At 37.8% G+C, this 26076-nt stretch overlaps 1 protein-coding gene across 1 annotated transcript; it reads right to left on the bottom strand.

Moving 5' to 3' along the window:
- Window positions 1-744: 744 nt before the first annotated feature.
- On the bottom strand, window positions 745-21702 carry hck (HCK proto-oncogene, Src family tyrosine kinase). The gene is made up of 13 exons (XM_085447676.1): window positions 21495-21702; window positions 11497-11636; window positions 9396-9429; window positions 8774-8867; window positions 8520-8615; window positions 8145-8248; window positions 7503-7652; window positions 6976-7128; window positions 6683-6865; window positions 6301-6377; window positions 4291-4444; window positions 3866-3997; window positions 745-2991 (listed from the first exon to the last, which is right to left on the bottom strand). The coding sequence occupies exons 2-13, from the start codon at window positions 11626-11628 to the stop codon at window positions 2789-2791; spliced, it is 1512 nt and encodes a 503-aa protein (XP_085303802.1). The 5' UTR covers window positions 11629-11636; window positions 21495-21702; the 3' UTR covers window positions 745-2788.
- Between the last annotated feature and the right edge of the window lie 4374 nt (window positions 21703-26076).

Raw genomic sequence — 26076 nt, forward strand, 5'->3', positions numbered from 1 at the left:
CTAATGCCAGCTAACAGCAGCTAACAGCATCAAAAACAGCAACACTTACCAAGTGAAAAGTTCAGGGTATCCTCAACAACTCATCTCATTATCAATGTGATCAGACAGAAGTGAGCTTCACTGACTCCTTGTATTGGACTCCTTTCACAAAGTTTTGCAGCCTCCTTCATAGTAGTAGATGTGAAAACATATTGACAGCTGAGGTGAGCTGCGAACTGATAGCCTAAACTTACTGCCATAAATTACAGCCAAAGTTGGTTGTCCTACAGTGGCCAAGTAACTAGGATTATGCAATTGAATTAGGAGGGGTATAAAACATAATTCAGTTGATTGCAGTTGACTGATATCTAACGATGAGATTTTACACACTGTACCTTTCAGTTTTTGGGACAAGCAGCAAAAGAGAACAACAATCAAAATGCTGATAATGCTAATTATATTGCATGTGTAGCTCATTCTAAATTCCTTGTTAAACAACATATCATTTTGTTACCATCTCTGTCCAGTCAACGAAAAATTCACTTAAATAAACAATTATTTAATTTATTATTTATAACACAATGATGATGAAATCTGGTTGGAGACCCTTCTATGAACTTTTGTCTTAGGCCCCAGCAGACTCTCTCTAGACACATTTAATTAGGCATATGTCTGGGTTTATGGTGAGGTATCTTACAGGTAGTGGAATCATTGCTAGAGTCACATTTAAAATATGTTGCTTGCTGTTACACCAATACACACTTATAGTTTTTAAAGTAGTTTATTCCATTTCATGACAGTTGCATTGACAGAATCAAGCATCTCACAAATATCACAAGGGCTTTATATTGAAGAATTAAGAAAAACACTAAAGTATACTCAACTTTGTGAATATAACTATATACAGTGCTAGCAATGATTTAGTCATCATTGTAAATGAATCATACCTGTTTATATAAGAAAAAAAAGCTCTCATATGTTTTGCTCACAGTCCCCACTCTATGAATGGCATTAAATTTGTCACAGCATGAAATCGTTAAATCTTACTCCCCCCCCAAAAAAGCTCTTCTGACATCTGGGGCCCCTGAAATGCATTAGAACCACTCAAGTAGTAAACTTAGCATTGCTTTTAGTATATGATTTACTATTGCTGATCAACTACAAAAGAAATGCTTGTTGTATTGTGCAAGAAATCTACTATTTTCAAGATGAGACACATAATGTAAATAAAATAGAGCAGTCATCGTTCCTTCACAAAAACGAAAATAAAAGGCATTTGCTGTTAGGAAGACACTTCCATTGAAGATACAATGGCGTTCAGATCATAAAATTAGCAAAAAAGTCCAATGTGAAATGTACCTATGCACTGCTTTCTCAATAATTTAAGTAATAAAAGAGAAACATGCAGGAATCAACAAGCATCATTAGCTAAAGAGCCTGAATGTTTGCATCTCTTCATATATATCAATGTCTATACAGAATATATCGTACACATTAAGTCTGCAAGAAAGATCCACTGCAAAAGGCACTATAAAGAAGTAATGCTAAATCCACAGCATAATGAAAAGTATAAATAGTGCTTTTAAGCAGAATCAGCAAGACAATACCCGCTTTCCTGTGAAACACCACAGTTTTATGGGAGGAGGGGGGCAGTGGTGGGATTGCTTGTTTTATTATAGTTTTATTAGAGCTGAACACATTTTCCTGTGAACATCTGTGTTGTGGTTGATGGCTGGACAATGTGCGCTAGAGCATAACAGCAATCTCCAGGTGTTTGTGAATGGGGCCATGTTTGTGCTACCATAATATTTTGTGAGTGAGAGAGTCTGGTTTAATGTGAGCTTAAAAAAACCCTTCAAAGGCATTCGATGTTAGGGACTGTACACAAATTACAGTGCTGATAAGAACAAAAACACGCAGGGCTATTTATAGTTTGTTTTTGTTTAATAAAATAGTTTTCTGCCTCTTGCAAATTCACTCTTTTGTCCTTGCTCTTCTGAACTCTGCAGGCGCTCTTCACGTGCAGTGCATATACATATTACCCAGGAATCTTTTTTTCAAGGAACTAAAAGGTTACGTCATGCATTGGTGCACTCTAGATCTCCTTTTGGTTAGGCAAACTAGTCTGCTTGCACATGGAAACATTTTGAAGAGCTATGCCACAAACTTCTCCAGTCCTGACAAGTTGGTGTTATTTTAGAAAACAGAAAGGTTGAAAAACAGAAAGCTCCACCTCTAAAGTTCCTGGAATCTAGAGTTCCTGGACTTTGAGGGGGGAGGTTTGTCTGGTTTGTGCAATTCCTCCAGAGTTTCTGGAAATACGCTTTTCAGGAGACTCTTTCTGGTCCTTCTAACCCATGCCTCGCCTGCAAAGTGAAGTAATACAACTCACCCCTCCCAAAATGTCAGACAATGTGTCCTGTGCGTAACATTCAACTTCCTTACAGTAATCCATGATACGTCCAGTCTGTAATAAAATGACTACAAAAAAATGATTACAGGTACAAATGATGGATGTGTTTGTGCATCACTTATTATATCGGGGGCTGCAGATATAACAAACCTGTGGGACTATTAACAAAATTAAGAATCTTACATTGTGACTGCTTCCTTAAAGAAAACTTTCATGCATCTATAATTGCTGTACAGTCCCTTATTACTAAGAATTATATGTTTATAAATTAGAAAAAGATTGAGACGCAGATAGACAGAACTGTAGAGATTGTATATATGTGTGTGTGACCTGAGCTGCATTGCTTCCTGTAGAAGTTACAGTAGGTGTGAATGGATGTGCTCTGAAACATTAGCCTCATGGCTGCTGCTGATACTGGCTCTCTGTGGCTGTGTAGAAATCCTCCAGGACGCTCTGCAGGTAATCAAAGGTGGGGCGGTCCTCAGGCTTGTTCTTCCAGCACTCCATCATGATGTCATATAGTTCCTTGGGACAGCTATCCATACGTTGCATTCGATAGCCCTTCTCCAAGTGGCGGATCACTTCTGGATTGGTCATACCTGAAAATAATGGAACAAATAAAAGTAAAAAGAAGAGGACTAATGTAGGAGTAAGACAATCTAGAGTGCTTTGGTGAAGGTGATAGTTCATTTGATTAGTTGGTCGATGAACAACTTTGATTCAGACTAAAAACTACAGGATGGACTCAAGAAAAATACTTATGGAAAATCTCTGTCTTTGTTAATGGATAGGTTTATCTATCGCCTATGGATAGCTTCTCCCTTCATGATAATAACATTCCAAACTAAGGCAGCTATGTTATAATTTTCCACTCAAGGTGACGTGGCTGCAGCGAATGAACTGTTATTTAATCTTAGTTGTACTAAGAGGAACTTAAAGAAGTCACTTGCTAACCTAAACTAGCATCCTACTTGTTATTACAGTATAGTAAGAATGCAATCTGCCAGTGAAGCTACCAAGCAAGTGCTAGCAATATCTGATAGATACCATTAGAGCACTTCCTCGTTCACAGACTGTACATACAGTAAGACAGGATTTGTTATTCAAAGCATGCCTCTGAAATTGCTGCTCCACCTGACTGTTGTCTACCTCAACTTTGTGTTTATCAGAGCAAGAACACTACTATTGTTCATCTTCTTTAATACAATGTGTCTGGGGTTTTTTTTTTTTAACATTCTTTAGATTCTTTAGTGTCCTCCTTAAGTATAAAGTCATGTGTTGAATATCTCTAGTAACATTCTAACTTTTTATACAGCCATGTTTATATATTCAAAAAATCCCATGCTAGCTTGTTAGATTTATTGTCTTAGTAGGCCACTTTTAACCAAGTAAGCTTCTCCTGTTTACCAACTATTTGTGCAAATGTCCTGCTTTTCATGGGATTTGTGTCAAACTCTTGTGTTTTCCACTTACCAGGGTATGGTGTACGCCCATAGCTGATAATCTCAGTCAGCAAGATGCCAAAGGACCAGACATCAGATTTGATTGTGAAAGAACCGTAGTTTATGGCCTCAGGGGCTGTCCATTTAATGGGGAACTTAGCACCTGGTTGGAAATAATTGAAAACCCAGTTAGAATAGGAACTAATGTTGACAGTGAGACATCACTTGTCACCTAATGATACGGATCTCCTGGTGACATGTTTACAATGTGCAAACCATGAGGTAAGTCGCTCTTATCGTCATTCTCTGCTTGTTTTGTCATTTGGGTCGTAATCTGATATTTCACTGACACAAAGTCATTTCCCTTTGATTGATGAAACTGTGACTGCTGCTATTCCATCTGTTCTGGGACGATACTTGCCCGGATCTTTTGTAATAGGAAACATTGCGCTGTACCTTCCCTGGCTGTGTACTCGTTGTCTTCAATGATACGAGCCAGGCCAAAGTCGGCAATCTTGCACACCAAAGCCTTATTGACCAGGATGTTGGCAGCTCTCAAGTCTCTGTGGATGTAGTTCCTCTGCTCAATGTAGGCCATCCCCTCGGCAATCTAGAAACAAAAATGACAGAGGACAAAAAGTTGTTGCCAAAAATTAATATCACTGGCAAGGAAACACTGTTCCCTTTTTCTTTCAGTTCATTTTACTGCTGGTAATAATAGCAACAGATATTTTGCTATAATATGCATGAGGATTCACATGGGTACTCTTTCCCTTTAGCACCTTTGTGTTACTGCTTGATAAGATCAGCCTCTCTTGCTATCTGATCAATAAACTTGAAAAAATCAGTCATGGTATGATTTAATCAAAGTAGGTGACCTTTTTCCCTTCCCCTTCTCTCTCTGTTCTTTGTATTTAATAGGAACCACCTCAACAGCAACAGCAACAAATATGCATGCACCCCCACGGATTAACTGCAAAAACCTGGATGTCTCACTCTCTTTGAAGGTGGTATAGTTGTTAGATGGGCTATTTCAGAAACTGCTGATCTCCTGGGGGTTTCCCACGTTACCCTCTCTAGTGCAGAAGAGAAAATATCAGTTCCCTGAGCAAAAATGGCTTGCCTATGTCAAGTTAGAAGTCAGAGAAGGATGGCCAGACTGCTCTGAACTGATATGAAGTTTAACAACTTTAACCACTGTTTACAAAATGGTAAGCAGAAGAACATCTCTGAACACACAGATATTGAACCAGATGGGCTACTGTAGCAAAAACCACTTCATACTATATGCCACAGCTGTCAGCTAAAAACAGGAAACAGGCTGCAGGTCATGCAGGAGTTTTTTAGTACTAACTAAGCACTGTTTAACCACCACTGCTTATCTAATTAAAATGTTGTTGCTAAGCATGGTAAATGGCCTGTATTTGTATAACGCTTTACTAGTCCCTAAGGACCCCAAAGCGCTTTACACATCCAGTCATCCACCCATTCACACACACATTCATACACTCATGACCATGCCTTTATGACTATAGTGTGTGTATCTTCTCATATCTGCTTGCAGATAATCTCAAACTGCTTTTTACAATATCAGTTCACTCTAGGCTACTCAAAAGGCCTCAAAGTGATCAGAACTTAATCAAATAGAGCACTTCTGGCATGTGGTGAAACTGGAGATTTTGATCATAGATCCACTGCTTAACTGCATGAAGCTGTCATGTCAATATAGATCTAAATCTGTGAGGAATGTGTCCAGTACCTTGTTGAATCTATGCCACAAATAATTAAGGCAGCATTCGGAGCTGCCTTAATTACTCAATCAAGTACTAGCAAGGCGTAACTAAAGAAGCTGCTGGTGAGTGTGTTTGTTTTGTGTTTACTGCGAAAGACTGTTAGCACAAACTGGTGATATGTAGGTAAAACTAAATAGGATTTAAGTGGAATGGTAATTACAGTAAACTAGCCAGTTAGGGTAAAATAAGCACATATTCTCAAGGCACACTAGCTTCAAAGAAATGGTAGCTGCTTGAAAATTTGAATTTAGCCTGTTGATGTGTAACAGAAAATGTCTGTTTTTGAAGATTTACATTCATTCTTAAAATATTCAGCACAATAGCACAATGTAACCTGTAGTTCTTCTTTCATTGTTCCTCTTTGTAGTTAATATTTCCTTTTTTTCATTGACTAAACATGGTTGGAACATTTTGTTCGGTGTTACTGATAGGCCAGCACCATTACATTATCCTTCAGGGAGTTTTGATCATTTTACTTTGCTCAGTTTTACAGTTAGAATTTCTCACAGAGAACATCAACACAAGAGCTGAACTTTGAAAATGATTTTAATATTGGGACGTGTGCTTTGCACTGCATACAAACACAAGTTTCATTTACAGCCAGAAAACCAGGGAAACAGGTGGGACAAGCTTGCAAAAGCACCAGTACTGAATGTGACCAATATATTCTCACCTGAGCAGAGAAGTCAATGAGCTTTGGAAGCTGGACTCGGTTGCCCTCATCACTCTTTAAGAAGTCCAATAAACTACCTGTAGGCACACAAATGCAAAAGTATTAACAAACAGATGGCATTAGTTATTAAACTGATAATTATTATTATCACCCATTTTAACTATAGCCACTGCTTGTATTAGCTATGATCAGTTCATCTTTTTCAAATGTTCTTTTACCTCACAGCAAAGAGCATCTCCCTTCATTTTTAGTGTAACATAGTGTAAACATTTTGAACTTAAATGTCATGGGAAAACACTTTTCAAAGATGTTGCAGCAATCGCTGACATCAATAGCCCATGTGGACATGTACAAATACACACTCAGGCACACACACACACACCTTTCTCCATGAACTCAGTGATAATATAGATTGGCTCCTCTTTGCTGACGACAGCATGAAGTCGAACCAGTTTGTCATGTTGTAGAGTCTTCATGAGGTTGGCCTCCATCATGAATGCTTCCACTGACATGCTGCCAGGCTTCATGGTCTTCACTGCTACCTTTGTGTGTTTGTTGTATGTGGCTTAAAACAAACAAACAAACAAACAAACAAAAAATTACGTTTAGGAAATGGATTTCTATCTAACATCACAATAAACAAATGGATTCTACAATGATGAAGATCTATCTCACCCATCCACACTTCTCCAAACTGGCCAGCACCGAGCCTCTTATCCAGTTTGAGTGAAGATCTTGGGATTTCCCATGCATCCTTCTCCCACGGCTTTTCAGGTTTTGGACTCAGGCATGGGTTAGTCAGGGACTGGCAGAGACCATCTCCTTGCTCTGTATGTAGCAGAATGAATATTTAGCAATTTGATTTTGTACCTCTGTGGTAGAAAAGTATAAAATAAGAAATAATGCTATTGAGAAATCATGATAGTAGTACTCGTCACAGAGCAATGCAATGTTCCACAAAGGCTGCCATATTAAAGTTGGCCAGCAGAGTGTGCTCTGCACTACTATAAGAATAATGTTCAGTGGAATGCAAACTAAGCTGGAGCTGCTTGGCCGCCCCCAAGAAGTCCCAACGTCAGCAATTCAATGCAAACAGAAGATAACCTAACTGTGCTATTAAAACACTGTGAGCACAGCTGTGAAAAGTTTGAATGAGTCAGCACTGGACTAGAGCGTGAGATTGGTTGATAGCTAGAACTCACTCTTGTAATGGCTGACCAGTTCCTGCAGGGTGCTGAAAGTGATGCGGGGAGAGATATAAAATCCTCCATTATCCAGTGTACGAATCTTATAATGCTTCACTGTGTCACCGGACTGAGGATCACTGTCCCTGACAGACAGAGAGTAGCTGCCTGTGGAAAAGGAGAAACAGCATCTTATCCACAGGGACTGTTCAAAGCAAATTAAAGCAACACACAAGAGGTCTAGCTTGAACTGGAGTGTCTTTTCTCTTGTTTTTGCTTCATTTAGGGAAACAGAAAAAGCTGTGAGCATCACATGGACATTCCATCACAATTTTAATTTCATTCACGCTAGTGTTAACAGGAAGTCATATGTCTAGTTTTCAGACACTTTGGAAACATAGCATTCATTTTCAAATGAAATATAAGTCTGCTAAAGTATCCTTTTATCACTTCTATAGTTATGACTCTAAATGCTAATATTAAAACTAACTAAAACTAACTATTAACATTAACAAGTAATTAGCCCATGTATATACTGTCCTTTGTTACAAAGAAATATTAATATTATTATTTTAATGTACGATTTGGTCCATGTTTCAACTTTCTTCTCTTAGCCAACAAAAGAACAAAGAGTGTCTTTCTCAAATATACATCACTTACCTTTGGTAGTCTCACTGTCTCGGATCATGAAGGATCCAATTTTGTTCCCAGGGGCCAGCAACTGCCTCTCAGCATCTTTCCTGCTTACGCCCTTAAAGAACCACCTTAACAGTAGGAAACAGATAAGTCAGTACTGAAACCTTGTAGCGGCTATTTTGTATATGCCCTCATTTTACCTTCATATTGTTTTCTGTGTTACCAAGTTCATTTTCAGTTTAAAAACGTGACATCTAAATATGTTTAAATATGTTTAGCTTACATAATGCTCATTTCCCTATTATCAGTAATAACACTATGTCATGTTATTCGTTTTACTAGTATGGTACACAAGTGTGTGTGCATGTGTGTTTTTGTGTTCAGAGTGAGTCTGCTTACTCCTCTGCCTCCAGAGTATCTTTGGCTACATAGTTACTGGGGATGTAGCCTTCCTGACTTGTACTGATTAACATAGCTCTCCACCACTCGCCTGATCTGCAGAGAGAGTAAAAGACAGCATCTGTGAAGACTTAACAGAAACATGGCAAGTCAGAAGTGTCACAAGTCCCCAAACTAAATTTGGAACACGGAACAACCTGATAACTCTTCAAACCGCAAATAATATAAACCATCTTTTTTGTGGTTGAACTTACTCCTCTAAGATTTTCAGCTTATCTCCCTTCTTGAAGCCAAGGTCTCCCTCATGAATGGCCTCATAGTCGTACAGTGCCATGGCAATACTCTCCCCTAAAGCAGAAAAAAGAAAGCAGAGGAAGGCCTCATGCACTGTTGCTGTCATGTGCAGACTAAAACTTTTTTTCATTTCATTTTTTCATTGTCACCTTAAATTATGTGCATGAGGTTTTTGGCCAGTACTCCTAATATGTGAGAGCGACTGATTGTTCTGTTTGTTTCAGCACTAGGTTCACCGTTTTCTGGCTACAAGACTGACTTCTTTGTATGCTTGATAATAATAGCAATAGGGTTAGTTTTGAAGGCCTGCGTGGTGAGGCAGTGTGAGGGGTTATCGCTCTGCACACACACGCTGAGTCTTCTTCCTCTTTCTGGCATAAAAGACATAGCTTTCTGCATCTAACCAACACTGACCTACATCTTGGTTTTTTAAATGTGACATATCTATTCTCATATATCTGTGACATGTATTTGTGATGGCAAGGAAAACACCTGTAACTGGCTAAACGTGCTACTGTAATAAAAGATGTGGAATGAAGTCCCGACATGTTAGTGTTGCTGTACGTATAGAGTGAGACTCACCATCTGCAATGTTTGCATTGGAAGGCATTTTGGCCTGTGGAAAGACAGATAGAAAAAAAAGTAAGTTCTTTCAAATAATCATTTCAAAATCTACAAGAAAATTGTTTAAAGCTGTAGTAATTATTACAAATCCTGCACAAAACACTAGTGCAGGATTGGACAACAAGTCTAATTTTTAGTTAAAAATTGGACTTGTTGTCCACCCACTTCCTGGTGGTATTATGATGTCACATCATGGTAGTTATTCTCTTCAAATTCAATAATAATAAACTACTGTACAATTTGAATGAAATCAAAGTTATCTGAAATCCATAAAATTGGGTTATGAATTGAATGTGTGTGATGACATAGCTTAAGTGCTGTCACATGCCTCATGGCCATTAGGTTCGAGCACATTAATGTGCTTCAATAAAATAACTGGTTCTTATTCTACATGGGTTTTTTTAAACTCCATGCTGGAGGCATGTTACTGAAAACACACATTTCGAAGGAAGGAAGGACTTTATCATATCAAATCTAGAAATCTAAATGTGGTACAGAGTAAATTTTGTTTGAGGTTTCTGACATGTAAGTCGGCTCTTCGTGTCACACAGTTTTTGACACAAAGTGTTTATTTTTTTTACAATGATAAAAATAAACAGAGTTATGTAGAAACCAGGCGTGTAGATGTAACATCTGTATATTTAGACATCTGTAAAAGAATACTATGTGCAAGTCGAGAGCTGTCTTATCCCTTTTCATTCTACATCTCCTAGCTGACTGCTGTGCTCTGCTTCTTCTTCTGTTACTTCCTCTTTCTTGACTAAGGGTGAAAGAGATGTTATAGTCAGTACACAGGAAACAGTAGCCGGAAGAACCGCACTTACCGACCGCAGCACTGCTGCTTACCCGTGCCACAGATCAAAGTCTGGCCGGTATGCAAACTCACAACAAGTCACAGGCTAGTTAAGAGTGTGTGTTGTCACGCATATATCCTTTTTGAGTAGCACAAGAGAAGTGACTCCTATCACTTCTGAATCAGTGAAATGTGTTCTTACTCTTCTGTATCATTAAAGTAAAGTAGTACTTGTAATATGTTATGAATAATAATTATTTGTCTTTTAAAGCCAAAAATCTGTCTGCCCCTTTTATTTGGACCAAAACAAAAAATGGAAAGTACTTTCTGTTTATTTACTACAAATATATTTCAGTTTGATTCTACTTCCGAGCTACTGCACTTATTTGCCAGCTGTTGTTTATTTTAAGACGTCAAACATTAAAGAAAAAGAGGTACATTTATCAAGCGCGTCTCTAAAAAAAATTACATTACGTGGAAAACGGAATGTACATATGAAAAATAATGGTATGTTATCATTTTCCATTTGTGGCCAACCATTAAGTTAAAAGCCACTGGGTTAAAGTGTCCAGTAGCATTAAGTAGCTACAACAGTCACTCGCTAGGGGAAGTTGCGTATTCCTTGACTGGTTGGTGAGTGGCTGCTGCCTCTCACTGGTCACAAAGAGGGTGCTACAGCGTGCATGCAGACAACCTGCTATTGTTACCTTTGGGTGACTAAGGCGATCGCCTGGTGACCAAAGCAGGATTTTTTTTTGGTGCAGCACACCAATCAATCACTTGTCAGCTTTTTTTTATGGTGGTTACAATAGGGTTACTGAGCTGTATTGATGCTTTCATAATGACTGCCTTCAACCACTTGCATATTGGTTGGAAAAGGCCCTTTGAAAAAGGCCTGTGTGACTGGGGTCTAACCTAAGACTAAGGTAAATAATGATCAAAAATTGGTGGTATGAGTGAATGTGAACATAAATGGCTGTCTGTCTCTGTCTCTGTGATGGACTGGCCACCTGTCAGAGGTGTACCCTGTACCTTGTCCTATGAGAGCTGGGATAGACTCCAGCCCAAGTTCAGTCAACAATTATGGTAAAATTATATTGCTAATACTGTTGCGAGTTAGACCAGTAAATACTTTTACAGTACATTTAACATTATTTAAGTGTGTCATCTAGTAGAACCTAACATATAGCCAGTGGAGGCAATAGAGGCTAATTGCAGGCTAACAATATGAAACACTTTATGCTGTGACATAAATTGACTACTTACAGCTTTATTCCCAGAGTTTCCTGTGGTTGGGTCTTTGACATAGTGGGCAGTCTGTGCTCGGTTCTGCAGATCATCATTACCCGTTCCTTTGCTGTGAGGCTCCTGCTCCTTTTTTGAGCCCACACAACCCATGGTGCCTTCTGCAAGATAACAACAAGAGGAGAAACAGCAAGATGTGAAAGTGTGGACATCAGCAGCATTTTTCAGGGTATTTGCCCCCTAAACTTAATAACTAGTTGTGCAACCTTTGGCAGAAAAACAGCAATCAAGCATTTGTGATAACTGTGGAGGACTTTTGGCCAGTTCTTCTTTGCAGAATTGTTTTAATTTAACCACACTGGAGGGTTTTTGAGCATGAATGGCCAGTTTAGGGACAGTTACTTTTACACAGCATTGTATTGGTTTTATTCAGAGGAGAGTGGAGTGTGCAAAATAAATTAATATAGTTTAAGAATTGTGGAATTTTAGTATCAAAAACGGCAACAAACAATATGATTCTAGCTTTTCGTACACAGAAGGAGTTAGGATGTTTAAAAAGCACAAGATTCATAATAAATGTGTAAAGCAGTGGTTCCCAAACTTTTTTCGCTGGCCCCCCCTTTGTTTTACAGAAAAATGTTCGCCCCACACACACATCCATATTTTGCTCAATTGAGGTTAATTACACACCTCAAACATTTAGTAAACAATTAAGCAAATACAAGTAAACTGCAGGTAGTAATAAAATAAACTACTAACTCTTTTACGCTACGTCCACACCTACACGGGTATTTTTGAAAACGCAGCTGTTTCGTCCACACGTAAACGGCGTTTCGAATCACTGAAAAATGAAAACTCATTTTTTGCGTTTACGTGTGGACGAGGAATACAGAGTTCGTCATGCAACGTTAAAGGTATGTGCCTTTTTTCACCTCACGCTGTGCGCCACGTTATTGTTTACATGAGAGGAATTGCAGAATGGCAGATAGACAGATTAACAGTATTTTGTCTCTATCTTCAGGTTTTACACGCTTACATATAAACACACAGTTTCTGTCCCTCTATTTAGAAAGGCAGAGGCGTCACGGTTTGATTATTTTACATGTAGTTGTTTTTTTCCTGTGTAATAATGTTCAACATTGCTATCAATAAATTTTTCAAAAAAATGCCTCTCTGTGCAAAATGAGTTTAAAAACATAAACAGCTGTGGGATACTGTTTGTCCTGATTTAGACAGGGGGAACAAACTGGCAGGATCAGCCTGATGTTATTTATATCCCACTGTAACTTTACTGTATAAAGAGCAAACATCTCCAAAATGTCAGGAGTAGTTAGTCATTACAACAAGTGTTTGTGAACTAAAAATCAAGAATGTGGAATACTGTTTGTCCATGATTTGAAGAGCCCAGGTGTGCTCCCGACGAAGGAAAGACCAATTCTGCAGGGGAGACCAAAGGGAAGATATGCTTCTCCATATTTTCTAGTCTTTGGCTTAAAATAAAGTTGGTTTGGAAACATATTCAGCTATGCTTCATCTCCTGCTTTGCGTTTGTGTTGGCTCCCCGTGCTAGCAGTGTCCAAGCATTGTTTTTAAAAAAATAAAAAATTCCCTTTTCATGCAGCGCCCCCCCTGCAATGGCTCTGCGCCCCCCCTAGGGGGCGGGCCCCACACTTTGGGAAGGTCTGGTGTAAAGAGTTAGCTAGCTTCTCTTACACATATAAGCTTAATAAATTATTTCTCAAATGACCTTTGAAAGAACTGCAGAGGATTCTTCGCTTAGTTAAAGTAAATCCAGATCCTTCCTTGTAAATATAAGCCGAATATTAATTTGATTACAATCGTTAATTTTTGGTTTTTACTGCCGAATAGGGTTGTCCACACAGGAAACAACTAAAATCAACCAATACCTCATCACAGCTCACAATTAAACTTCATGTATCATGTTTTTGCTATGTGGATAAAAGAAAAGAGAAGTAACTCAGGGGGGTGGCTGAGGTGAATGGATGGGCCAATGTTACTTTGAACACGGGAGGCTGGACTCCAAACCAAAACTCAGCATTAGACATTATCTCAACCCAACTGCTCTTACTGTAAATGTACTGAGAAAATTCTCTCATTTTGGGTGTGTAACGTGGGAAAACAGCATGTGAAGATATATGTGTCGCCACAGACGGTAGACTGAGAAGAGAAAGATGCCTTAAAACTCAGATGACCATGAGTAAATGTTTTTGACACACTGCAGGCTTCTGCGAACTCCACACTACTGCTGTTTATTCTGAATAATTCATATGTTCTCACACATGTTCGTGACTCACTTGATGATGTTTGCAGTTTTGGCAAGTAAGTCTTTCTGTGTCATGTGCCAACAAAATAATTTCCACACAAGTCTCTGTTATTCATCTGTAACATCTAGGGAATGCATCCTTGTATCACACTGTTTCAGCGCATTTATGTCTGTATATGTAAATGTGCATGCAGATAAATGGAACAAAGTTTTACAGGAACAAGAACAAAGAGAGAGTCTGTGATAGGAGATGGACACTGTGTTTGATAGCACATGCACAGATAGAGAGGACACAAGAGAGACAGCTGTTCATGTCTGATCTCCCGCCACCTCAGAGAGGCAGATTATCGCCCTGAGCAAAGGAAGCCTAAACAGAAAAGCCACAAAGCAGCAAAAAACATCAGCGGTTACAGAATTTTTCATGTTTTCTCCAACTGGCTGTTGATCTGTTCTGGAAGCTGCAGATTATTATGGCCAGCAATAATTACCATACTGTCAATTATGCACAGTGGCGAGCAATGGAAAATGTTTAGACACAGGAAGTGGTGTTACTGAGGTCAAAATTGGTGGCGTTAACATATTTACTTCCCCTTTTCTCTGCTCCAAACCTTGTTCCTCTTCAGATGTCTACTTGAGGCCTCTTTGACTTCTTTAATAAAACTCTCAGTACAATACCTCTAGATAATGAACAGTCATGGTGCCGCAGTTTTACTAATGCAAAATTAAAATTAGCGAAACAGTAAAAGAGAGCTTTTTACTCTGTGAAAATGCAACTGTCAGTGTCTTGCCCACATGTGACGCACCTACAAGACACTTCAAAGACAAACCAACTCGTCCACACAGCCTGAATCAAAAGTGCCAGCAAAAGTGGAAAAAAACCTCAGTTCTCAGGCTGGGATGTTGGTGCATGAAGTCCTGACAGCGCTTCACATTGCAGCATAATTTTAATATCACTGTATCCAGTGATAATGTCCTAAATATGTCTCATCGCCAGTACGTGCAGAATCTTTACAAGAGTATAATATCAGTCTGATTGTGTGGGTGCCCAGTTGTTGCTGTGCCCTTGCTACCAGTAGGTGAGAGCTGACAAGCATCACAGTGACTTTAACTTTAAAAGCTGCTTATCCTATTCAAAGTATTATGAACACAGAAACGACTTTTTCAATTACATCTCTGTAACACTCAATATGCAATAAAAAGAACAGCAAAACATTTTTCTCCAAGAGTTATCTACTGCAATTAAGCTCTAAAGTTAAAGACAAGATCTGTTTTGCAGATAATTCAAACTGATCAATTTGCTAAGAGTAGCTTATTGCAGATATAGTGAATGGTTTACAGGATTTTTTTTCACTAAAAAAAATAAAAGATTAAATGTGAAGCATAAATGCATGAATTTGGTCTAATGGCCTTTAGAATACAAAAAGTCAGATTGTGCAGAAGTGTATGGGAAAGCAGATCTCTGTAAACACTTTCACGAGGGGTGACTCATTTGGATAATTTAAAGTCTGCCTAAAAAAACAAACCTTTGATGCTTTTAATTTTTTTTTCATGAAGTAAGGTCCCATTAGAGTCAGAAAGACAGATAAAGCTGTGCATTGTTTAGAGCGGGCCTTATTTTGTGACACGTAGCTACCGCAGTGTTCCAGGGTTTCTCATTCAGATCTAGCCCTTCGCTTGTCATGTCTGGTTTCAAAACGGCAAGATGGTGACAGTTAAAATGCCCTGCTAGGGCCTCACAATGGGGCCACTTTACAGCTGTGCGCAACATTTTTAGATCTAAACAAACTTAAAGGCAGCTTTATAAACCCGATTTATCTCATAAATACTCTTTGTGGTAGCAGATGATTCAACTTGCTGTTAATCCCAGTGCTTATATTCTGCCCGTACATTACAGATACATGGATGCTACTCTTCACTGGAACACCTTGGAAAACAAATCCACTAATGACTTTACTGTAGCTTCTATTTGGAGCTTTCTGTCAATGAACAACAGCAAAACTGTGTTAATCCTAATGGACTGTGCCTCCAGGTTATGAAAGCTGGGAGTGTGAGGATTATCAGTTCTGCAATAGAAAGACCTTGGATTCTTAAGGGCCTGGATGTTGTATTTTGTTAGAAAGAAAAATAAATTTCCCAAAAAAGCTAACCCTTCTCAAATAACGAGGTTGTTGAATGTAACTGCGGTAAAAATTGCGTGCTCATCCACTCCATCATTATGGATTAGAGGGGATGACGACTCCTCACATCAGAGAATTTCTCCTTTTTTCATGTGTTTTCTGAGAATTCTGAAAATTAACATAAATATTAAACATACTGATTAGAACACACTTGTTTCTTTGAAGAGTATAAGAGAAAAAATGACAATGCAGTCATTGTCATTTTTTCTTAACATGAAGCCAACTGAGTTTAACCAGCAAAAAGAAAGTATTTCTAAAGACTACTAATTAACATATATTGCTTTGACAGTACTTAGGAAATACAAATATAACGGAAAATGATAGCACAACCAAAGTGCGTGAAGTCATTGAAAAAAACAAAACACAAAAGTCTGAACTGATGAACTTCAGATATGCTGTTAGGCCTCCCACATACATTTATAAATAGTTGCCATTTCTGGATCTGGATCCATTTTGCTAAGGGGCTGTTGACTTGGGCTGCTAACCCATCTCTACCTAATAAAAACTTAATGTTATGTTACCATCTTTAGTGCTATGCTAAGTGAAATAATAATATATTTTCTAACTAAATTAAGAGAAAGATGTTGACTAGTCCAAAATAAACTATACATAAAGAAATGATCAAACCACTTTACAACAATGTAATTTCATTGTGTCCTGACAATCTTGAAAGACCTCTAACAACAGACACGTGGTGCCACTCCCCTAAACAATATGGCAAGTATACTGAGATACTGTTCTTATAAATAGTAGAGGCCAAAGATCTCTCTCTCTCTCTCTCTCTCTCTCTCTCTCTCTCTCTCTCTCTCTCTATATATATATATATATATATATATATATATATATATATATATATATATATATATATATTTATGGGCTTCCCCAGATTTAACACTTCATGCTGAGGCAACTGATAGTCATTACACAAGTCATGTCTGCATAAGTCTTTAATCAATATTGCGCTATTAATCCACTAAATGTTAAACTATTGATTTTAGATTCTAAGAATGGTCTTCATAACAACAAGGTAGCAATACAGTCTAAGTAAAACAGAAAATAAATAAAAAATTGTGTATATAAAGTAGGCTAGCAAAACAAAACCACAACCGTCTCGTCTGTTATGATTCTCACACCTACAAATGTTTACACTAAATGTGAAGCACAGACCAGAATGGAAACATAACTACATCTGTAGTAGTTGTGAATGGCTCACCAGTCACCACCTATAATTCATCTACTTCTGCAGCAGACAAGGAATGAAGCCCCTAATTAGTGATTCATCTCATCAAAGTATACAAAAATAAGTGGTAAATGAAGATAGATCCTGTGTAAATGTGAACGTGTATCAGTTTCTGTTGTGTAAAAAATAAAAAAACTTGGTTAAAAAAATGCTTTTATGGCAATTTTGTTTTCACCTTTTATTGGGGATACAAAAGACAAATTCATGGGAAAATTCTTATGCTTTGACTACGCCATCAGTTTCAGTTCTGTGCCTATGCTGTTCTCTTATTGTTTTTTCTCCTCAGCTTGTGGCCGAGACCACATCAACCTTCAAAAAAGCACTATCTGGAACAATGGCTTTGTTAAACCTGTAAAGTCACCTTGTTTCTTTAACAGTAAAATCTTAAAAAACACATGGCGTCTAATGATAGAAATCCCAAATCTATATCTAGTTATCAATCTCCACCCATGAAAAACATGATTTTAATCACAGCAACAAAAGATAAAGTGTGGAGTTTGACACAAGGTTATGTCCCAAAATACTTTTTGGGAAGTAAACTTACTTTCTTGTAAAGAGTTAGCAGGGAGTTTTACCACTCCTATGTGCTCAAGTTAAAAAGAGGCTATGGCGAGGAACCTGTAACCTTAGCATCACGACTGGAAATTGGCTTAAACAAATAGCATAACTCTGAGTCGTCATGTATATATACATAAATATACATAAATATAGGTTACATTAAGATAAAGATAAACAGCCAGTGATGACTGAATCACCGTATGTTGTACGTTACATTTCAGTTCAAAACATCACAAATTGGTGCGCTGTGGTAAAACTATCGTGACTTTATGAACTCATGTAAATGCCCCACTGTAATCACAGCCAGTATTTTTTTCATTATCTTTTCTTTTAAATAAATTAACTGTATTTTTAAAAAATATTCTTTCTGTTTGTTTTTTGCTGCATAAAAAAAATTATATGGGCACTGATGGTTTGACAGAAGAGACTTTTCTTCATCATGTATTTAATTTAAACACCACGGCGGCCCTAATAAACAGTCATTAAAAAACTTTAAAGGCAGACTGCACATGTGCTAAAGGAGACTTGAAGACGACGCATGATAGCATGATGAATCTGACTTTATCATCTGAGATCAGCTTGGCTCATCTACTTTAAAGACACCACTGACTGTCAGCATTTTTGACCAGACCAAGTAAGGCTGCCATGGCAAAAACCCTGTACTGACTTAACCAGTGGTAGGATTTCTTTTTGTCTTTTTGCTTATGAATTCACTTTTTTTATTAGAAGGAGGAACTTATAATTTCTTCTTTCATAAATGATGCGGTAAAACTCTATAATAAGCACTTTGTTTTTCAATAGCAACGTCTATAATATGACATCACTTTTGGAAAACATGCACCGTGTCTTTCAGAAGAGAAATGCTGCCTTTCAAATTATGCATTTTTGATCTGAGATAAGAAAACATATAGGCTCCCTAGCAAGTGATTTACTTTGATAATACCAACTTCTGAAAGCATATAAGTGAGGGTTAACCTTATGATTACGAGCTCTGATTGCAACTTTAAAGAATTTGTAATGAACAATTAAACTAAGATACTTATTCAGTAATATCATATATGGATGTTGACAGTATAACACCACTGTGTCTTCTAACCGACTCAATTTCTATGGCTGGCAGTGTAAAGGCCCAGCTCAGAATTAGCAACTGATATACTATGCAAATGAGTACCACTCCTAACACTAGGCTGTGTATTCATAAATATATGTATCCATTTTATAGACCCTATTGCAGACTTGTATTTGGAGGCTATCTGCTTCCTTTACCTGTCTGAGAGGTGACAGGTAAACAGGTGAGCAGGTATCAGGCTGCTTTAATGCTCATGGCTTTAAGGAAGTATCTCATTTATTATCCTACATTTAAACTAGTCTGCTACAGCAACAAACATGAGCAAAAACTCTCTCAAGGGACAGAGGAGTGGAATTATTCATGTGTGCCTTGTTGGGCGGCCTTTCTTTTTTATGAAAAAGCTGCCAAGCTGTGTTTGTAGCTGTTTAGGACTGCCTCAGGCCATAACAACATCACCTGCCAGCCTGGCAAGGGACCAACAGAAAGAAAGAAAGAAAGAAAGAAAGAAAGAAAGAAAGAAAGAAAGAAAGAAAGAAAGAAAGAAAGAAAGAAAGAAAGAAAGAAAGAAAGAAAGAAAGTTGACATCGTGTCAGCCTGGTGGGTTACTCCTGTGCATCTGTGTATACTGCTGGCACTCAATAACACCTAATAAATTTGGCTGATAGACACATGGCAATCGAAATGTGATAAAACAAAATAAAAACATATACTTTCTATATGAACAAACAATTTTATTTATGGTTTGATTCTTATTTTATTATTATGTCACACAAGTATGACAGGTTTGGGTAACAAAGTTATAATCAGTGTAAGGTTGCACTTATTAACTTGCACGCTTGAAAATAATATCTAGTTTAGGTGGTTTAATGTTATCTGTCATTAATTTCTGAGTTCTCAGAGAAGTCCAATGTGTCTGCTCAAATTTGAACATTAAAAAAAAATTAATTTTTCATTTGCCAAATAGATAACTAGAGAGATGTTTTCTGTTTGTTTGTACAGTATTAAACAAGTTCAACAGATTTCTAAAATATTTGTGTTTTATTGCTTTTATGACCTGTCGTCCAGTAAATCTTGAAGTAAGAGAGGATTGTCTTCTAATAACTGATCTTTCATAGATCAAATGACTGTAGTCAAGTGTACAGCATTTTAAGAGGACCTTTTCTTATTGACTGTCATGCTGTACAATTCTACTGGTCGATGTTTATTTTACAGAAGTCCAAAGTTTCATAAAAAGACCCCACCGCTCAGGCTTCAGACTGCTTCAAATACTTAAAAAAGCTGAACCGTGAATCACAAAGATGAGCAAGGGGAGGTACTCTCACTTAAATGATGATAATTATATAAACCGGTTAGTCATCTTATTTGAGAAACTAAAATCAGTTAGCAGAATATTGTAAACCATGTTCAATAAATGTTACACATTAAGTTCAGTTGAAAAAAACAATAAAAAATTTGCATTTTTTTCCACTTCACGGAGTCACTTCTTCATTTACAGCAGTGGCTTCTGGGGACATTTTGTACCCGATAATTCTGCACCCAGCGACTTTATAGGGTACTGACTGATTCTCAGTTTTCATCTTTATCAAACAACAAACAACGAAGACTTAACATACATTAATGTTAACACATTTAAAGCATATACACCAGCTTTCCATCATGAGGGTTTAGTCATTAGTCAGTCTCAGAATTGTGTTTCCTTCCAAACTAAACTAACAAACTAACTCATATAAATGTCATGTCAGGATAAATCGTGATTATGTGAAATGACGTGTTTGGAAAAGATGTAAAACTCAGTATGCTATATACATAACATACGTAACAGATCGATTCCACTTCGACTGTGTAATACATAAATTTGAATACAAATTAACTACAAAATTATTGTTTCATGTTTTGTAATGTAATTAAAACAACTGGGTTGCAATAACCCTTTAATTTTCCGTTTAGGACATTTTCGAAAAATGACGCTGAAGTGACTTCAGGCCTATTAATGCAAGACAAGACGAGGTATTCAGCTCTACTAAGTACTGTGATGTAATATCGGCATTTCTGCGGTGTGTCTAACACCTCCGGACTTTCTTTTAGTGCAAGTCTGTGGGGTAAGAGCAGGAAAATACAAACAATTGTCTTCCCCACACTGCAATCATATCCGTCGTCTTCCTTTAGGGGCTTTGATTCTAAACCCATTCAACGTTTAAATTGAAAGCTGGTGTATAAATAGAGAACAGAAGTGAAACTAGTCTTGTTTCTGGTTTAGTCTAGATGGACATTCTAAAAATAACTCCCATGCACCCACTCACACGCACTGTCACAAACACGGTAAAGGACTTCAGACCCTCGTTTTAAAAGATTTTCACATTTAGAAAGTGACGCGGGACACTCTGATAAAGGTGCTTTACTGCTGTACATCCCGGTAACACGGCCCACCGGCTCATCATCGCAGTTTATGCACCGTGACTTCTGCAGGCGGTGGCTGTCAAGCACCGTGAACTTCCTCTTTTTGGAAGTGAGCATCGCCTTTATAAAACTAAAAACTTGTCGATGATCAAACACCCACTTTCCAAGTCTTAAAAAATATTTTATTGTAACCTTTTTACTTCCTACCGTTATCTTTTTTGTGTGTTTTTGTTAAAATTTGTACATTATACCCTCTCACTCACAACACAAGCGAACACATAACAGGACACTTACCGCGCTTTAGTCAGTCGCTTCGACTAGTATCTCTTTGGTTATAAATGATCTTCTAAATTTGGATGAGCGGGTGTCGAATATTCCTCATTTCTTTTAAGTGAGTTCCATCCCTTCCTAACTCGTGTGGGTCATTCCGGACACGTTGACAGGGCGGCGGAGCGCAGCGCACTGGACTTGCAGGAGGAAGTTTAAGCTGTACGCATCTGAGGTGGGGGAAAGAGGAACAAGCGCACACCAATCGTGCTCTTGGTTTCACTGGCTGAAACAGCCGCTGGTGCCTTTGATACTTTGATGGACTCCAGAGCAGAGAGCTACCAAACGCAGGAAGTTGCATCAAGTTTCTTAACTACTGAGAGTTTGTATTTCCAGTTCAGTTTACATACTTGATAACATCTCCTGCATTTTTGCCATATTTGGATTAAAAACCTAATCCAGGTCAGATGGAAAAGGGTGGCTGTGCACAGGGAAGAGTGGATGGATTGGTTCACAGATGCGAGAGGAACATTTGCATGATGTGCGGGATGGCTCGAACAGGTATTCAAATAGTAGTTTGACAGCTATCGTGCTCAGCAGGTCGTTCTGGGGCTGGAGGCAGGCCAGGCAGCAGAGGGAGGAGGGGTAGGCGGTTCAGCCCCGGGGTAACAGCAGCGGCTCAGCATTAACACATGAGAGAACGCTCCCAGCTATAATCCTTAATCAAGAGTCAGGATTAGATTAGAAACGAAGTTCCCTCTGTCTCTCCACCTCCCGAGCAGAGACGGGAGGTGGAGGAGGGGAATCAGGATAAGAATAAAAGGGATAACATTAGTAAAATAAACAGAGAAAGGTACAATCGGGGCTTAGGATCGAATGAAGATGATCCTAGATAAAAACAGGGATGAAGGATTAAAGAGGCAGCTGCGGATGACCTGACTTTGTGACTGCAGATGTAGTGAGCCTTTTCTATTCTAAGGTACAGGCTTCACTTTGTGACTCTCATTAACTTCAGTGAGAAAAGTTCCTCATTTAGCCTGTGAAAAGCCAATGTTAAATTATTAACCCAGACACAGTCAGAGTAAACTGATGGGTAATTTGTTAAAGTGTTGTGGAGTTTTAATATCTTTATTGGGCCTTTCCATAAGGAAAAAAACAACAACAACAACAACAAAATAAGCCAGAGTGAGCTTTATCTAATAACACCAAGCTTGCACACCCTGATAGATCCAAATGAACCCTTTAGGCAGAAATGACTACTACCACAACCAAATTTCAATCGACAACTTCTTATCTTTGCGAAACCTTTTACTTGTCATTGCTCCTTTTTCTGATTGCATCGAAATTTTGATGGCCTAGCATGAATTCATTTCATTCAATTCTGTGTATTTATTTATTGAAACAAAAGTCACGTCAAAGTATTTATATTATATTATATTATATTATATTATATTATATTATATTATATTATATTATATTATTTTATATTTTTATATTTTTATATTTTTATATAAATACTCAATAAATATAAAAAATAAATATATAATTATAAAATATAAATATCAAGACATATTTTGAGGCCTGTCCAGGCTGTGCTTTGCCTACTCTTGGGACACTAAGTTGGATAAAGAATTAAGAAAACGAATCAGTGGATTCCCTACATGCAGGTGCTGGGCAACAGTACTTGAGCCCCAAGTATAAAGCTTACCAAAAAGGAAAGTTTGAAGCCTAAAATTAAAAGTAGAGTCCTAAACCCAAAGTGGGAATTGGTTCTACAGGAGAGTCTTCTGATAGTTGAAGGCTCTGTCTCCCATTCTATAGTTGGAAACTGGGAACCACAAGTAAGCCTGAACCCTAAGAGAAAAATGTTCCATTGGGATAATAGAAAAACACACAATAGAACATTATGAGAAATGGATGGGGCTCCCGATAGAGCACGATTTCAATATTATTGAAACTGTGAGGTATCGTCTTGAGAGAGAACAGAACAAAATACAGTGTCCACTGAAGAGCTTTGAAATGTTCTTCACAAAGATTGGAGAACTATTCACGCAGACTACTTAAAGAAATTACAAGACAGCTTGCCTAAAAGAGGTGATCAGAGCAAATGTTAACTTTCAAGATAATTATAATTGTAAATTGCCTCATTTACTGTATTTTCACATGTCCTTACACATATTTCAATAAATGGCTACACCTATTTCCTCCTATCATAGCAAAACATAAAGAAATAAAGTGTGCCTCTAGTCTTTTGCACAGCATTGTATATTTCATAAATTGAATGGATCGATTTATTTTAACTATGTATATTTTCTGTGACCAGTTTCGGAGTCCCTGCAGATGTTCTCTTCTTGTTATAACACAGTTCTTCATTCCCATTCCATTTTGCATAATTGTAATTTCCCTGTTCTTTGATCTTTATAGATTTCCTCCTTATGCTGGTTATTTTTACATGTGTTTTGAAATAACATTAAACAATAGTTTCAATTTATTCAAACCCATCTTGTACCCACACATGTGCACTCAGAATGGCTGCAGGTTACAGGTTGTCACTCTGTGGTGATGAGAGGTTTGGGGTAGGGGGAGGAAGAAATATTGCAAAAATATTGCTCTTACTAGACCCCTACCACTTGCAAATAGAGTACAGAAGCTACTCGATGGTTACTTGATGATGTAACATACTCTTGCAATATACACTTATTTACTTACTGTGAATAATACTGTATCAGTTAAATAGAACACAAAAATATAATTTTAGTCATGTCTGACCATGCCGAAGATGGGGAATGGGAATGATGATACCGATAACATATGTTTTAACCAATCCTGAACAGAAATTGCCATTAATTTGAAAAATTTGTTTATTCTAAGTATAAAAAAAATAATAAAAATAAATAAAAAGTCATCCAATAGGTCCTTACTGCTTTATTTACTAAGAGTGCAGTGTGACAGTCAGATCCACCCCTCACTTGTCACATCTGGTTTCAAAAAAGCAAAGTGGTGAAAACATTCAGGTCAAGGCTTCAGCAAGGGACTTCACAAACAATGAATGATGCCACAGTGACTAACCCTAGTTCTCTTAAGTCTAGCAGTGTTAGCAGTTTCAGCAGCAATATTGAGAGTTAAAAAACTCTCAAAACTGTCTAAATTCTTTCATCTTTAATAAAATGATCAGTAGGGCTAGCTCTACCAGGTGTAAGAATTAAGTTTAACTTCCAAGCATCCAAGAAAAACATAATTTCTGAAGTTTAATGGAGTTAGAAGTTAGCAAGGAGTTAGCTTGCTAGTTTCCATCTAAAGATGATATGCAATGTCTGAGTGAGGGAATTCTGAAAAACTAAAACGTACAACTCTGCTATCACTTCGGACATAAGTGAAGTGAAAACTAAAAAGCAGATGTTTGTATGATAACTGAAGTTGGGCTAGCTGGTATTTAATGGTGTGCTATGTGGTGGCTAGATACAGAGCTATGGTTAGGATAATATAAACACATTAGCACAGTGAAGCTGAACTTTTATCCCCACAATAAAAGTCAGCATAAGAGTTCCCAATGGGCAGAGACAAATGCAACTGGATGGCAGGAAAAAAAAATCTGAAAACCATCCAAACTTCAGTCAAGAGATCACTTGAGATGATCCATCCCCAGCATGAGGTTAGTCATTATTGATATTCTGCTGTTTAGTCGCTGTTGAAAATTCCTGATCCTCAGCTTAATTCACCCATTCAAATCTTTCTTAGCCTCAGAGTGATTCTTTTCTGACCTATCAAATGTAATTACGTCAGGTATAATTACATACTGTCATGGTCCTGGTTCGGTGACCCAGCGCTTTAAGTTTATTATTATCATTTTCTAGTTTATTATTATGATGATTATTATTGTTTCAGTTCTCTTCGGTCTGCCTCTGAGTCTGCGTCTGTATCTCTGTCTGTCTATGGTGTCACCCCGTCTGTTTGTGAATCTGTCTGTTCAGTTCAGCGTCTTGTCTGGTTCCCTGTGTCTGAGTTTCCTGTTTTATTGTGATGGTCTGTGTCTTATGTGAGTGTGCTCAGTTTACTACTCCCTTGCCTCGTCAGTTCTGATTTCTCCCAGCTGTGCTCTCCTTCTGTGTCTCATTCCCCTTGTTACTTCCCATTGTATTTAAACCCTGTGTTTCTCTGAGTCAGTGTCGCGTTGTCCCTCATGCTGTGTCTCACTGTGAGTTTTAGTTTGTTGTTTCCCAGTTTAGTTTAGTTTGTATGTTTTTCCTGCCAGCCAATAAAGCTGTGACTTTGAGTTAACACCTTGAGTCTGAGCGCCTGCATTTTGGGTCCACATCTCCTGCCTGGCACACAGCGGTTCATGACACATACAGGTGTAATTATTGTAATTATTCAGATCAAAAACCCAGACAGGCCAATTGTGATCATTGAGTATTTTAGTACCTTGTTCAGATTAAATAGAACAAGATGAAAAGCATTAACACACATTAAAAAGACAACCTTAATGACCTTAACACAGTGTAGTTTGGACCTGGAAGCAGGCTTTATATGTCATAACTTGACACCTGATGGTTGTGAACAAAGAATTTCAGGGGAATCAGGTTTGCATGTATCTATGTATCTATGGAGA

The sequence above is a fragment of the Copadichromis virginalis genome, linkage group LG23 (genome assembly GCF_057382275.1).
Source record: "Copadichromis virginalis isolate Kocher_CV1m ecotype Utaka linkage group LG23, C_Virginalis_male_GT1.1, whole genome shotgun sequence".
NCBI classification, from domain to species: Eukaryota; Metazoa; Chordata; class Actinopteri; order Cichliformes; family Cichlidae; genus Copadichromis; species Copadichromis virginalis.